The following is a 13,583-nucleotide window of genomic DNA, read 5'->3' on the forward strand; positions in this document are numbered from 1 at the left end:
GAATTCTAGTCACCTGTATGTCATTATCACACACTATTTAGTTCAGTTCTTTGCACCCCATCACTGTGAGGTATTGTTTGTTTTGTGACACACGGCTTGCAGAGCGCTGTGGTGCCCAAGATCGGCTTCTCCTGTGTATGATAGTTTTTGTCTGCCTCACTAACCACGACTTTTGCCTATTCCCTGCCTGTACTTTAGCCTATCGGATTTCCTGTTCTCTACCTATTGCCTGATCTCCTGGACTACGTCATTAGCCTTCTCCATGCCTGTACTGTTGCCCTTTTGGACCACCTGTGTATGACCTTCTGCCTGCCCCTGGACCCAGCTACCTGCCTCCTCCTGTGTATGACCTTCTGCCTGCCCCTGGACCCAGCTACCTGGCTCCTCCTGTGTATGACCTTCTGCCTGCCCCTGGACCCAGCTACCTGCCTCCTCATGTGTATGACCTTCTGCCTGCCCCTGGACCCAGCTACCTGCCTCCTCCTGTGTATGACCTTCTGCCTGCCCCTGGACCCAGCTACCTGGCTCCTCCTGTGTATGACCTTCTGCCTGCCCCTGGACCCAGCTACCTGCCTCCTCATGTGTATGACCTTCTGCCTGCCCCTGGACCCAGCTACCTGGCTCCTCCTGTGTATGACCTTCTGCCTGCCCCTGGACCCAGCTACCTGCCTCCTCATGTGTATGACCTTCTGCCTGCCCCTGGACCCAGCTACCTGCCTCCTCCTGTGTATGACCTTCTGCCTGCCCCTGGACCCAGCTACCTGCCTCCTCCTGTGTATGACCTTCTGCCTGCCCCTGGACCCAGCTACCTGCCTCCTCCTGTGTATGACCTTCTGCCTGCCCCTGGACCCAGCTACCTGCCTCCTCCCGTGGTCCTATGCAATAAACAACGCTTGAAACCAGCGATGTCTCCCCTTGTGTTCATTACACCTGCCTCCTATTTTGGTCTGGCCACAGCACCTCATCTACATCACAAGCGATGTTCTCCCTGGCTAAACAGAATCTTCTGGAGTGACGGATCCAGCCGTCGAAAGCCCCCACATCAACTTCACCACATGCATCCTCCATTGCCTGGAGAAGAGGTGTGTGAGGGGATGGCGGTCATACACCTTCCATCACCATGCCGAAAAAAACTATTCAATTGTGTTTAGGAATGGGGAATATGGTGGGAGGTATAGAACAAATTGTGGGTGGTCGATGAACCAGAGCAGCCAGGTGGAAACTCACATTGTCCCAGATGACAACATACCTGGGCTGCTCTGGTCCACCCCTCTGCTCGGCTGGAATGAGGATGCCATGTAGTGTGTCCAGGAATGTGATGAGAAGGGCAGTGTTGTAGGGACTAAGGTTGGCATGGTGATGGCTGACGCCTTACTGGCTAACGGCTGCACACATGGTGATATTCCCTCCACGCTGTCCAGGGACATTTACAATGGCACGGTGGCCAATAATGTTCCGTCCCCGTTCCCTTCTAGAGCAGTCAATATGGTGAGGCACAATATACTGGATTACAGTACTGAAATGTGTCTATACAGTGCTGATATGATAGTAAATTCACAGTATAGTACTTACTTGCTCATATTCATAGTGCTGTTCTTTAACCCTCTCTGATGGCGACCTGTAGACCTGTTTCATCAGGATTCAGTTGCTCTGTAATACACGGTCCAATGTAGACAAGCCCACCTGGTGAATGTTACTGAATATTGTGTTGTTTGAAATGATGTGGTTCTGGATGTCTCGTAGGATAATGGTATTGTTTGCCACCACCACGGTCTCCTGTTCTGGTGTGAACAGCCGGTGTCTTCCACCATGGTCTGGCCGTCTCTCAGTTCTGTAGAAGATCCACAAATATGATGACATTACTGTAACGTTGGGCAACAATCACTGAGTAACATAGGCCTACTGGTATGTCGGACTGCAGTATACATAAAGAGCATAGTGTAGATTGTAGGTAACTTACCGGTTGTAATTTCTGAATGTACGGATGATAGATGCAACCGTGTAGCAGCTCAGGTTGAGCTGAACTCTCTGCCCAGCCTCCCTCATACTCAATCCATGGTTGAGCACATGGTCAACCAATGTGGCCCTGATCTCATCTGAGACAACTGTCCTTCCTCTTCCTCGTCCTCTTCCTCCTCCTCCTCTTACTCTCACTCCTTCACCTCTAGCTCTTGCTTCACCATTGACTTCCATTTTCCATTGACTTCCATCTCATCTGTGGCCTTTTATAGCACTAAAGCTCTGATTTCTAAGTGAACAATTCAGCAACTAGTGTTTACACCTGTGAGGAGTGGGTGTAGCCAATTGGTTTATAGAGCTTGCAATTTTGCAGACTTGGTTTAAGGATTTGGTACATGAGTTTCAGGTTTCGGTGATTGTGTTTCAAGTTCCAATTTTAGTGTGTAAACAATTGGGAAAAACTGTAATCTGTCATTCTCAAGCATCTGCTCAGTGAACTGTGTCTGTTCCCCTCAGGGCGTGTGGTGTGATGACCTTGTTGGCTTGGCCTGGTAGTGTTTCCAAATGCTGTGTTGGACCCACTGATTGGTAGCAGCCAATTTCAGCTGGTGATTAGGTTAAGGCCTGAAACAATGGTTCTGTCTCCCAGTAGGTTAGATGGTAGTGGTTATTGAAATGAAGTGCAGAACATGTTGGAATGGCTTTAGGGTAATATAGGAGCTCCAGAGGGGGTTTATAATGTAAACAGCTCAGCAGACTGGAGGCTGTGGTTAGCCTAGTGGGTGTGTGTCTGGCCTGAGGCTGTTTGAAAGGGAAGCTGGTACCTGATACAGGATCAGAGGGTACTAGCTGAATGGAGACAACACCCTTGACAGGCAGCCATGCATAGTTATCACTTCTGGAACACACACAAACATATACAAGCAAACAAAATTACACACAAATCCTACACTCATACAAATGCACAGCTATTGTAATAATGTATATTTTAATGACAACTGCACTCCACAAACCAAAACAGCAAAGTAAATATGTCTCCTTGTCTGTGCTGTTTCTTTGACCACGCCTCAGGCTTATACAACCACTGAATGTTAATGTAACATACAGTACTTACATCCACTACAGCTCTGAGGCTGCTAGCCCCGGGGGAGTGGAGAGTAGGACTGTAGTGTATAGATCTGCCTGTATTACAGTATAGACTTGTTATCTCTCCCTGGTGCAATGCAGCATTGTATCCTCGCTGTGCACGATAGGTGGTGTTGTATATTGGTGTCCAATTTCAATATTCTGGTGCATCGTGGGCAACGGAGCGGGACACGACTAAATTTAGAAGGGGCCGCTGGTGTCCATGGAAGCAGGTATCAGCGTATTGGTTCTATAAGGTGTGTGTCTTCCTCATGACACAGGGAAACCTAGAGAGTGTCATTTAGAAAGACTCCTGCCCAAGTCGTTGCTTCTCCTTGTTCGGGCGGTGCTGGGCGGTCGACGTCACCGGTCTTCTAGCCATCATTGATCCATTTTCCATTGGTTTTGCCTTGTCATCCTACACAACTGGTTCCAATCCCATTCATTACCCGTTCTGTATTTAACCCCCTGTTTCCCCTCATGTCTTTGTCAGAGATGGTTTGTTATTATTATCATGTTGTTTGTATTGGTGCGTCAGGTTCTCGTACCCACTTTGTTTTGTGTATTTTTTCATGTTTTTTTACATCATTAAACTACTCCATTTTACCAAGATAAATTCTCCTGACTTCCGTGCCACCTATACACACACACCTAGGACAATGTTAGAGCAGTGCCACCTATACACACACACCTAGGACAATGTTAGAGCAGTGCCACCTATACACACACACCTAGGACAATGTTAGAGCAGTGCCACCTATACACACACACCTAGGACAATGTTAGAGCAGTGCCACCTATACACACACACACCTAGGACAATGTTAGAGCAGTGCCACCTATACACACACACCTAGGACAATGTTAGAGCAGTGCCACCTATACACACACACCTAGGACAATGTTAGAGCAGTGCCACCTATACACACACACACCTAGGACAATGTTAGAGCAGTGCCACCTATACACACACACACCTAGGACAATGTTAGAGCAGTGCCACCTATACACACACACACCTAGGACAATGTTAGAGCAGTGCCACCTATACACACACACCTAGGACAATGTTAGAGCAGTGCCACCTATACACACACACCTAGGACAATGTTAGAGCAGTGCCACCTATACACACACACCTAGGACAATGTTAGAGCAGTGCCACCTATACACACACACACCTAGGACAATGTTAGAGCAGTGCCACCTATACACACACACCTAGGACAATGTTAGAGCAGTGCCACCTATACACACACACCTAGGACAATGTTAGAGCAGTGCCACCTATACACACACACCTAGGACAATGTTAGAGCAGTGCCACCTATACACACACATCTAGGACAATGTTAGAGCAGTGAAAGAAGACATGACTTTAAAACATTGCCATGGCATTTATTTCAACATGATAACAAACCATTTACTGTAGAAGTGTTGATTTAGAGTAGTTATACTAAAACATGTGAACTGTTAAACTTAAGGTAAAAAAAATGCCTTCATAAACTATTTATAAAACCAGTAACATTGTTATATCCGAGATGAAGATTGGTAGTGTAAGCATATAAAATATGTTGAGATGAAGTTAAGTCTGATTATGTAGTGATTATGTAGTGATATACAGCCATGGGAGATTGACAGGTCTATGAGCCTCTATAGGTACATGGGGCCTTATGGCAGTGTTCTTCAATTCTGGCCCTGTGGTCACACACACTGTAATCAATCCCATCAAAGCCTTCCCGAGTTTCCTCTGGTGTGTCAGTGCTGGAATGGAACTAAAGCCTGCACACCCTGTGGGTCACTAGGACCAGGATTGAAGAACCCTGCCTTATAGACTGCATAAGACATCTTATAGAGTGTCTATGAAGCCATATGTAGTTCCTATGAAGCAGGTGTGTTGTTGGCTGCAGTCCTCTGCTCGCTGAGGGTGTTTGCCACGTAGCCAATCAGAGTCATGTATTCCTGGAAGCTGACCTTCCCATCTTTGTTCTCGTCCAATCCCTTACGCATCTCCTTCACTGCAGAGGAACTCTCTGTTCCCTATGAGGTGAGAGGGGGAGAGAGGAAGAGAGTGGGGAGAGAGAAAGAGTCTATCATTAAAGATTGCTTCCCCTAGAACACCTGGTGCTGATTTGCATTATGACTAGGGTTGAGGCTCGGGTGTAACCGGGTCGCGAACACGAACCTAGGGTTGAGGCTCGGGTGTAACCGGGTCGCGAACACGAACCTAGGGTTGAGGCTCGGGTGTAACCGGGTCGCGAACACGAACCTAGGGTTGAGGCTCGGGTGTAACCGGGACACGAACACGAACCTAGGGTTGAGGCTCAGGTGTAACCGGGACGCGAACACGAACCTAGGGTTGAGGCTCGGGTGTAACCGGGACGCGAACACGAACCTAGGGTTGAGGCTCGGGTGTAACCGGGTCGCGAACACGAACCTAGGGTTGAGGCTCGGGTGTAACCGGGACGCGAACACGAACCTAGGGTTGAGGCTCGGGTGTAACCGGGTCGCGAACACGAACCTAGGGTTGAGGCTCGGGTGTAACCGGGTCGCGAACACGAACCTAGGGTTGAGGCTCGGGTGTAACCGGGACGCGAACACGAACCTAGGGTTGAGGCTCGGGTGTAACCGGGACGCGAACACGAACCTAGGATTGAGGCTCGGGTGTAACCGGGACGCGAACACGAACCTAGGGTTGAGGCTCGGGTGAAACCGGGTCGCGAACACGAACCTAGGGTTGAGGCTCGGGTGTAACCGGGACGCGAACACGAATCTAGGGTTGAGGCTCGGGTGTAACCGGGACGCGAACACGAATCTAGGGTTGAGGCTCGGGTGTAACCGGGTCGCGAACACGAACCTAGGGTTGAGGCTCGGGTGTAACCGGGGCGCGAACACGAACCTAGGGTTGAGGCTCGGGTGTAACCGGGTCGCGAACACGAACCTAGGGTCACGGCTCGGGTTTAACCGGGACGCGGACACAAACCTGGGGTCACGGCTCGGGTTTAACCAGGAAGAGAACACGAATCTAGGGTTAGGGTTGAGGAGTAGCGATACAAGGATAGGTGGAACTTACAGTCATGACGTTGCCGAGCTGTTTATTGACGAGGCCCTGGAAGTCCTTATCTCCGAGACTGCCCTTCCCTTTGGCAGACTTCAGATACACTCCTACCACTGTCTGGATGGCCGACTCCATAGCTACTGGGAGAGAGGAGAGGATGGGGGGGGGGCAGAAAACTCAAACGTTTAGACAATTGGATGCAGCAAATGTTTCACTGGAACTAGCTGGAACTGTTAAGACAAGGTACACTCTTAGAAAAAAAGGGTTCCTAAAGAGTTCTTCAGCTGTCCCCATAGGAAAATCATTTTTGATTCCACATAGAAAACTCTGTGGAAAGGGTCCTGCATGGAACCAAATGGTTTCAAACTGGAACAAAAAAAGGTTATTCAATGGGGACAGCTGAAGAACCCTTTTAGGTTCTAGATAGTACCTTTTTATCTAAGAGTGTAGAAAGAGGACGTCAGAATAGAGGAAAGAATGGAAGAGAGGTGAGGTAAACAAAGGAAACTAAGGAAAGGATAGAGAGAGAGGGACGGGAGGAGTCTGAGGTAAACAATGGGAGCTGTGATGTCTGATGGAGAGAGGGATACCTGATCACCATAAGCCAGCAGAAGGCTATGGGTTCACATTACTACAGCTAAGACCTGTCTGTTACACTCACCAATATAGATATATATATATATATATATATTTCGCTACCCTACAGTATCTCTAACCCCTTCTCTTTTAACATTAGGGTGATGTCCTGAGGGTAGGTGGGGTGATGTCCTGAGGAGGGTAATGATGATGGGTGATGTCCTGAGGGTAGGTTGGGTGATGTCCTGAGGAGGGTAATGATGATGGGTGATGTCCTGAGGGTAGGTTGGGTGATGTCCTGAGGAGGGTAATGATGATGGGTGATGTCCTGAGGGTAGGTCGGGTGATGTCCTGAGGAGGGTAATGATGATGGGTGATGTCTTGAGGGTAGGTTGGGTGATGTCCTGAGGAGGGTAATGATGATGGGTGATGTCTTGAGGGTAGGTTGGGTGATGTCCTGAGGGTAGGTTGGGTGATGTCCTGAGGAGGGTAATGATGATGGGTGATGTCCTGAGGGTAGGTTGGGTGATGTCCTGAGGAGGGTAATGATGATGGGTGATGTCCTGAGGGTAGGTTGGGTGATGTCCTGAGGAGGGTAATGATGATGGGTGATGTCCTGAGGGTAGGTAGGGTGATGTCCTGATGAGGGTAATGATGATGGGTGATGTACTGATGAGGGTAACCCTAGAGCCCCAACCCACAGGTAAATCTCCCATCTGACAATGTCACACCTGAATGCACACACACCAAAATGCATGCACATTCCCACAAACACACACACCTGTCCCCTGGGCCTAGGCCAATTAGGACTGCTCTTACATTAGCCTAATTAGTGGGTGAGTGAGAGCAGAACACACCCATGGTCTGATGCCAGGTGTAGGATTCTGTTTCATATCCCACCTTGATGCCACACATACACACACTATCCTGTTTGAGTTGCGCTGTAACTAACACATTAGCCAACCACAGACCCACACCGCTGGACATCTGTCATCATCTTCATCCCTCATCACTATTTCACCAGCCTGCGGGTGTCCCGAGCGAGACATCTTCTACGCACATCGCCCATAATTAGGAGACGCTGTGTGCGGTCCTCTGTAGCTCAGTTGGTAAAGCATGGTGCCAGTAACGCCAGGGTAGTGGGTTTGTATGCACGCATGACTAAGTCGCTTTGGATAAAACAGTGCTAAATGGTATATATTATTATAGTCAGGGATGGGCACCTGGACCCCTTTTGTAGGCTCGCAGATCAATTTCCACACACATTTTTCAGGAACTCAGTCAAGGTCTCAACTTAGAATCGCAGGAAATTCACTCAAAGAATTTTGTTTAGGGCCCCTAAAAGGCTGGCTCTGACTGCATGTGGGTATGGATGTGGGTACGCAGACCCACAAGCTACTGTGGCCCTCATGATTTCTGATTTTTGGTGGCCCCCACCCTTACTATATATTGTGTGTGTGTGTGTGAGCCCTAGATCAGAGTGATTGATGAGAAGATCGATCCAGGAGTATCTTTTTAGACCCAAACAGAGGATGTAATGAGACTAACTGGTGTGAAACCAAGCTGCCCCAGAATACAGAACTGGACAGGACTCGGTCAGCGGGAGGGAGGAGATGAGAAGTTAAGAGAAGAGACAGAGTTCAATAAGGTGACACTAGTTTGGTGTTTTATGTTTGAAGCAATGACTTGGGAACACCAGGTCAGCTCAGGCTCCAACAATACTTTAAATATATTTTTTCAAATTGAACCTTTATTTAACTAGGCAAGTCAGTTAAGAATAAATCATTATTTACAATGACGGTCTACACCGGCCAAACCCGGGCGACGCTGGGGCAATTGTGCACCGCCCTACGGGACTCCCAATCACGGACGGTTGTGATACGGCCCGGAATCAAACCAGGTTGTCTGTAGTGACACCTCAAGCACTGAGATGCAGGGCCTTAGACCTCTGTGCCACTCGGGAGACAGACATGTTTCATTGATGTTTAATACACCCCACTAGGAATATGAGTTCACATCCAACGTGTGTAAGAAAAGTTAGGAGTTACTTTCAACTGTTCAACGTTATCTAGGTAGTCTACACAAATGAGTATGGAAGCTGAATAATGTTTATGTGTGTTGCCATGACATCTCAGTTGAATCTAACCGCTTGTTTCCATAGCTAAGCAGGGTACAATAGAGGCATGTATCTGGGTGGTAGCCTTGATCTGACTGAAGTGAATTTCCTCCTGTATTCCACTAGGAGACAATGTTCAGGCAGGAAGTGTAGGACTGTGGCTTCACTTTTTATTTCAACATACCTCTATATTTAGGTTAATGGCATGACGTTGAAACAATGACGGTGTAAAATATGTCCAATCAAATATGAAACTCAATGTAATTTCATCCATATTGAATATGATGAAAACTATTATTTATGTTTTTAAGTGGAATTTAACAGGATTTCAACTTATACATAGTTCTGATTATTATGTTGGAATTAGATTGATGTACTGTAAACAACCTTTGTCAGGTTAAGTCAATGTATTTAGGTTGAAGTTTTACCCACATGTCAATGCTTCCAATGCTGGTTGACTTTTTTCAAAATGTTCCATGTTGATTCACGTCACAATATGTTGGCAAATAATGTTGAAACAACGTTAATTCAACTAGTGTGTGCCAAGTGGGTAGTGTGTTCTATAAAGCATTGTGGGTTATACCTGGCTTGACCTGGGATGTCAGGGCTTACAGGTGATCATCAACCTGAAAATGTAGATATCTTTTTCCTTTCCGAACACATTTAGGGGATAGATACAATCATGTGGCAGCCTGAATATGGCGGAGAACTTGCTTCAGTCTAATTAGGATACTTTAGAGAGCGTTGGGTGGGTCACAGCAACGTTTGAGAACCACTGCTACAGGCTTAACTACATAAATGGGCAGACTTTCACACAATAGCTTATTTAGAGCCACGTCTACTCACTCTCTCCATGCCTATGAACTGTGAGAAGCTCGGTTCAGTGGACTCGTTTCACCTGCATGAGCTTTGATTATTTCGATGGCCAACCAAAATCAATCAGCGGGGATGTGTTCAATAACTTACCAGGTGTGACTGGCTCACTTCCGCAACCATACCTGCATGGTGCTGTCAACGCCGTTTGCCACAAGCCATTTCTCCCCGCGCTATTAAATACACCTTGGGTTGTCATTCGACTCACTATACCAACGTCCTATCGTACGTTAATAATTCAGTGTGAGCTGTTCTAGCTGCTGTTACACAGGGCCACGGTCGGCGAGGTTGTAGACAGACTCGAACGAATTTCATTGTCCACAAGCTTGTAACTACAACTACCGAACCGTTCACTCTTCGGCTCGTGCATAATTTGAGACGATTGTGGGTAGCCTACCCACCGTGGTTTTGAGCCTCCCCCCTCGTCTTTAGCCGAACTAATACGGTCGTTTTGTAGAGTGGTCCCGAGGTAAGACTGACAGGGAAAATAAAAGACGCGCCTTCTGGTTTGTCCTGAATTGTAAAGGGGTTGAGGATTGGGTTACCGACAAGGAGAAGCCGATCCCTGTGCCATCATGCTAGGTGGGTTTCGGACAATAGATCCGCTCGCAAACTATACATTATTCATGTTCGAACGGAGGAACATTTTCTGGGAGGCCCATTTGGATCCATCAACGCAATGGCCTGTTTGAGTCAACGGAACTTTAGACAAACAGGCTAGGCTACATACTTCAGTTACTTTATCTACTCACCGTTAGATTGTGAATGAGAAAAAAACAAATGTGCTCGATGTCAATGATCTTGTCCAGGCTCTCTCTGTGTCTCTCAGGCACTCTTCTCAAGGCTCAAACTTGATCAACTAGTGTCACTCAAAAGAATCTCTTCCGTGATAGAATTTTTCTTCACCAAACTTTTTTGTATTGTGTCACAGAAGGGCGTGTGCCTGGGAAAGGGGGCCGTGTGCCTGGGAAAGAGCAAGGGAGATAGACGAAGGGGGAAGGGCTGCCAACAGATTCATTTTATTGTGTTAATAACTACTCTTTACGATATGAAACGTTGATTTGAACCTTCTGATCAACTAGTGGGTCAGGCGGCGCCCCACGGTCCGATTCATATCGCGTGATTTCTGAGGATTTTCTCGATTATATCGACTGATTGGTTCTGAATGGGGTTAATAACTACTCTATAGTTTGCCAGTTATTTTATGTTCATGTTTACAATAGATGGTTTATTGTAGACTATATGTTGTATTTAGATTTTTAAATTTTATTTGTAGCCATAATATGGTAAACGTAGGTATGCTATTATGAACCCTCCACAAAACGTTAAAAGTTACTTAAAAATTACTTTCCACAGATCAATGTTAGGGATTGCTCAAATATTTTAACCACCACATTGCATCAGCATCTTGAGTGAGCAAGTGTGAACAGGCAATAAGGTGTGTGTGTCTGTGCATGGTAGTAGACCGAGTCATATTTCCACCACACCCTTAAAGTCAACATCAGTTCGAGTTTATTCAACCACATTGCTCAGAAACACAAACCATAATGTATAATTATTCACAAAGCAAGGAGAAACTTAGTCATGTAGAACTCACAGACAGATTCATTAAGAACATATTCACAGCCATGTTTTTAGTCAGTTTATTTACACGTAGGCTACATTCTCCCGTGGCATGTATTCATGGATGCCAAGGGAAGCCAGGCTTCCCCAAGAAATTGACAAAAAAACAAGATGAAATAATGTATATTTTGTCTCTCTGTGTTTCATACGTTTTTTTCCTTCCATTCACAAGAGGTTGAATGGATCTCACCGGAGAAAGCAACCAAGCGAGTGAAACAGTGCCCCTCTGTCTCTGTATGTGTAGCCCATATATCTGATGCTGTCTCGTCAAAAAGAGAATATTGTTGCCGCCTGTAGCATTGAATGCAAGGGAAGCCAGTGAGCATTTGGACTCCCTTGATTTAAAAAAATTACACAATGAAAGCCAATCAGCGTTGAGATAAACTAAGTAAACTCAGCCGTGAATGGTCCTGGCCCAGCCTGAAAAAGTGTCAAGGGAAGCCAGTTTAGATTTGGCTTCACACCAATCACATCACGTCAAAAGCCAAACGTCATTGACAGAAAAAACTTGAATTGTTGCATCTCGTTGTGTTGTTGTCCTCTGGTGGCTAGCTAGCCAGCTAGCTAAAATTGTCCCTTTCCTAAAACATCTATGGATGGAGAGGGATTTGGACTTGTGGTTTTACTTACAGTGCATTTGGAAAGTATTCAGAACCCTTAACCTTTTGCACATTTTGTTACGTTACAGCCTCATTCTACACACAGTACCCCATAATGACAAAGCAAAAACAGGTTTTTAGAAATGTTTGCAAAAAAAAAAGAAAAAACTGATATCACATTTACATAAGTATTCAGACCCTTTACTTAGTACTTCGTTGAAGCACCTTTGGCAGCTATTACAGCCTTGGGTCTGATGGTACAAGCTTGGCACACCTGTATTTGGGGAGTTTCTTCCATTTTTCTCTGCAGATCCCCTCGAGATGTATCAGATTGAATGGGGAGTGCCACTGCACAACTATTTTCCGTTCTCTAGAGATGTTAGATCTTGTTCAAGTCCGGTATCTGGGTGGGCCATTCAAGGACATTCAGAGACTTGTCCCGAAGTCACTCCTGCGTTTTCTTGGCTGTGTTCTTAGGGTTGTTGTCCTGTTGGAAGGTGAACCTTTGCCCCAGTCTGAGGTCCTGAGTGCTCTGGAGCAGGTTTTCATCAAGTATCGCTCTGTATTTTGTGCTGTAAATCATTCCCTCGATCCTGACTAGTCTCCCAGTCCCTGCCGCTGAAAAACATCCCCACAGCAAGATGCTGCCAGCAACATGCTTCACCGTAGGGATGGTGCTAGGTTTCTTCCAGACGTGACGCTTGGAATTCAGGTCAAAGAGTTCAACCTTGGTTTCATCAGACCAGAGCATCTTGTTTCTCATGGTCTGAGAGTCCTTGAGGTGCCTTTGGCAAACTCCAAGTGGGCTGTCATGTGCGTTTTACTGAGTGGCTTCCGTCTGGCTACTCTACAAAAAAGGCCGGATTGGCGGAGTGCTGTAGAGATGGTTGTCCTTCAGGAAGGTTCTACCATCTCCATAGAGGAACTCTGGAGCTCTGTCAGAGTGACCATTGGGTTCTTGGTCACCTCCCTGACAAAGGCCCTTCTCCCCCGATTGCTCAGTTTGGCCGGGCAGCCAGTTCTAGGAATAGTCTTGGTGTTTACAAATGTTATTTAACTAAGCAAGTCAGTTAAGAAAAAAATTGTTATTTACAATGACGGTCTACCTCGGCAAACCCGGACGACGCTGGGCCAATTGTGCGCCACCCTAAGGGGCTCCCAATCACAGCCGGATGATAAAGCCTGGATTTGAACCAGGGACTGTAGTGACACCTCTTGCACTGAAATGCATTGCCTTAGTCCGCTGCGCCACTCAGGAGCACCATTTAAGAATTATGGAGGTCACTGTGCTCTTGTGGGCCTTCAATGCTGCAGAAATGTTTTGGTACCTTTCCCCAGATCTGTGCCTCAACACAATTCTGTCTTGGAGCTCTACGGACAATTCCTATACGACCTCATGGCTTGGATTTTGCTCTGACATGCACTGTCAACCTTGGGACCATATATAGACAGGTGTGTGCCTTTCCAAATCATGTCCAATCAATTGAATTTACCACATATGGACTCCAATCAAGTTGTAGAAACATCTCAAGAATGATCACTGGAAACAGGATGCACTTGAACTCAATTTGGAGTCTCATAGCAAAGGGTCTGAATACTGATGGAAATAAGGTATTTCTGTTTTTGTAATACATTTGCAAAAATGTCTAAACCT

At 46.5% G+C, this 13,583-nt stretch overlaps 1 protein-coding gene across 3 annotated transcripts; it reads right to left on the bottom strand.

Annotated features, from left to right (window-relative positions):
• Positions 1-4,145: 4,145 nt before the first annotated feature.
• On the bottom strand, positions 4,146-10,677 carry LOC109885766 (protein S100-A1-like). Of its 3 annotated transcripts, XR_004211920.1 has the most exons (4): positions 10,460-10,669; positions 6,158-6,279; positions 4,384-5,124; positions 4,146-4,305 (listed from the first exon to the last, which is right to left on the bottom strand). XR_004211920.1 is itself a non-coding variant. In XM_020477575.2 (3 exons), the coding sequence occupies exons 2-3, from the start codon at positions 6,275-6,277 to the stop codon at positions 4,966-4,968; spliced, it is 279 nt and encodes a 92-aa protein (XP_020333164.2). In that variant the 5' UTR covers positions 6,278-6,279; positions 10,460-10,677; the 3' UTR covers positions 4,462-4,965. The 3 variants fall into 3 exon arrangements, 2 of the variants coding, with proteins under 2 accessions (XP_020333164.2, XP_020333165.2); XM_020477575.2 differs by lacking the exon at positions 4,146-4,305 and having other exon boundaries at positions 4,462-5,124; positions 10,460-10,677; XM_020477576.2 differs by lacking the exon at positions 4,146-4,305 and having other exon boundaries at positions 4,462-5,124; positions 6,158-6,282; positions 10,460-10,663.
• Between the last annotated feature and the right edge of the window lie 2,906 nt (positions 10,678-13,583).

The sequence above is a fragment of the Oncorhynchus kisutch genome, linkage group LG2, assembly GCF_002021735.2.
Source record: "Oncorhynchus kisutch isolate 150728-3 linkage group LG2, Okis_V2, whole genome shotgun sequence".
NCBI classification, from domain to species: Eukaryota; Metazoa; Chordata; class Actinopteri; order Salmoniformes; family Salmonidae; genus Oncorhynchus; species Oncorhynchus kisutch.

What these genes read in the sequence shown, in the direction of transcription:
- LOC109885766 (XM_020477575.2), bottom strand. Translation starts at nt 6,277, where the DNA reads ATGGAGTCGGCCATCCAGACAGTGGTAGGAGTGTATCTGAAGTCTGCC. An exon ending in AGCTCGGCAACGTCATGACT is followed by an intron (nt 5,125 to 6,157) that starts GTAAGTTCCACC and finishes CTCACCTCATAG; the next exon opens with GGAACAGAGAGTTCCTCTGC.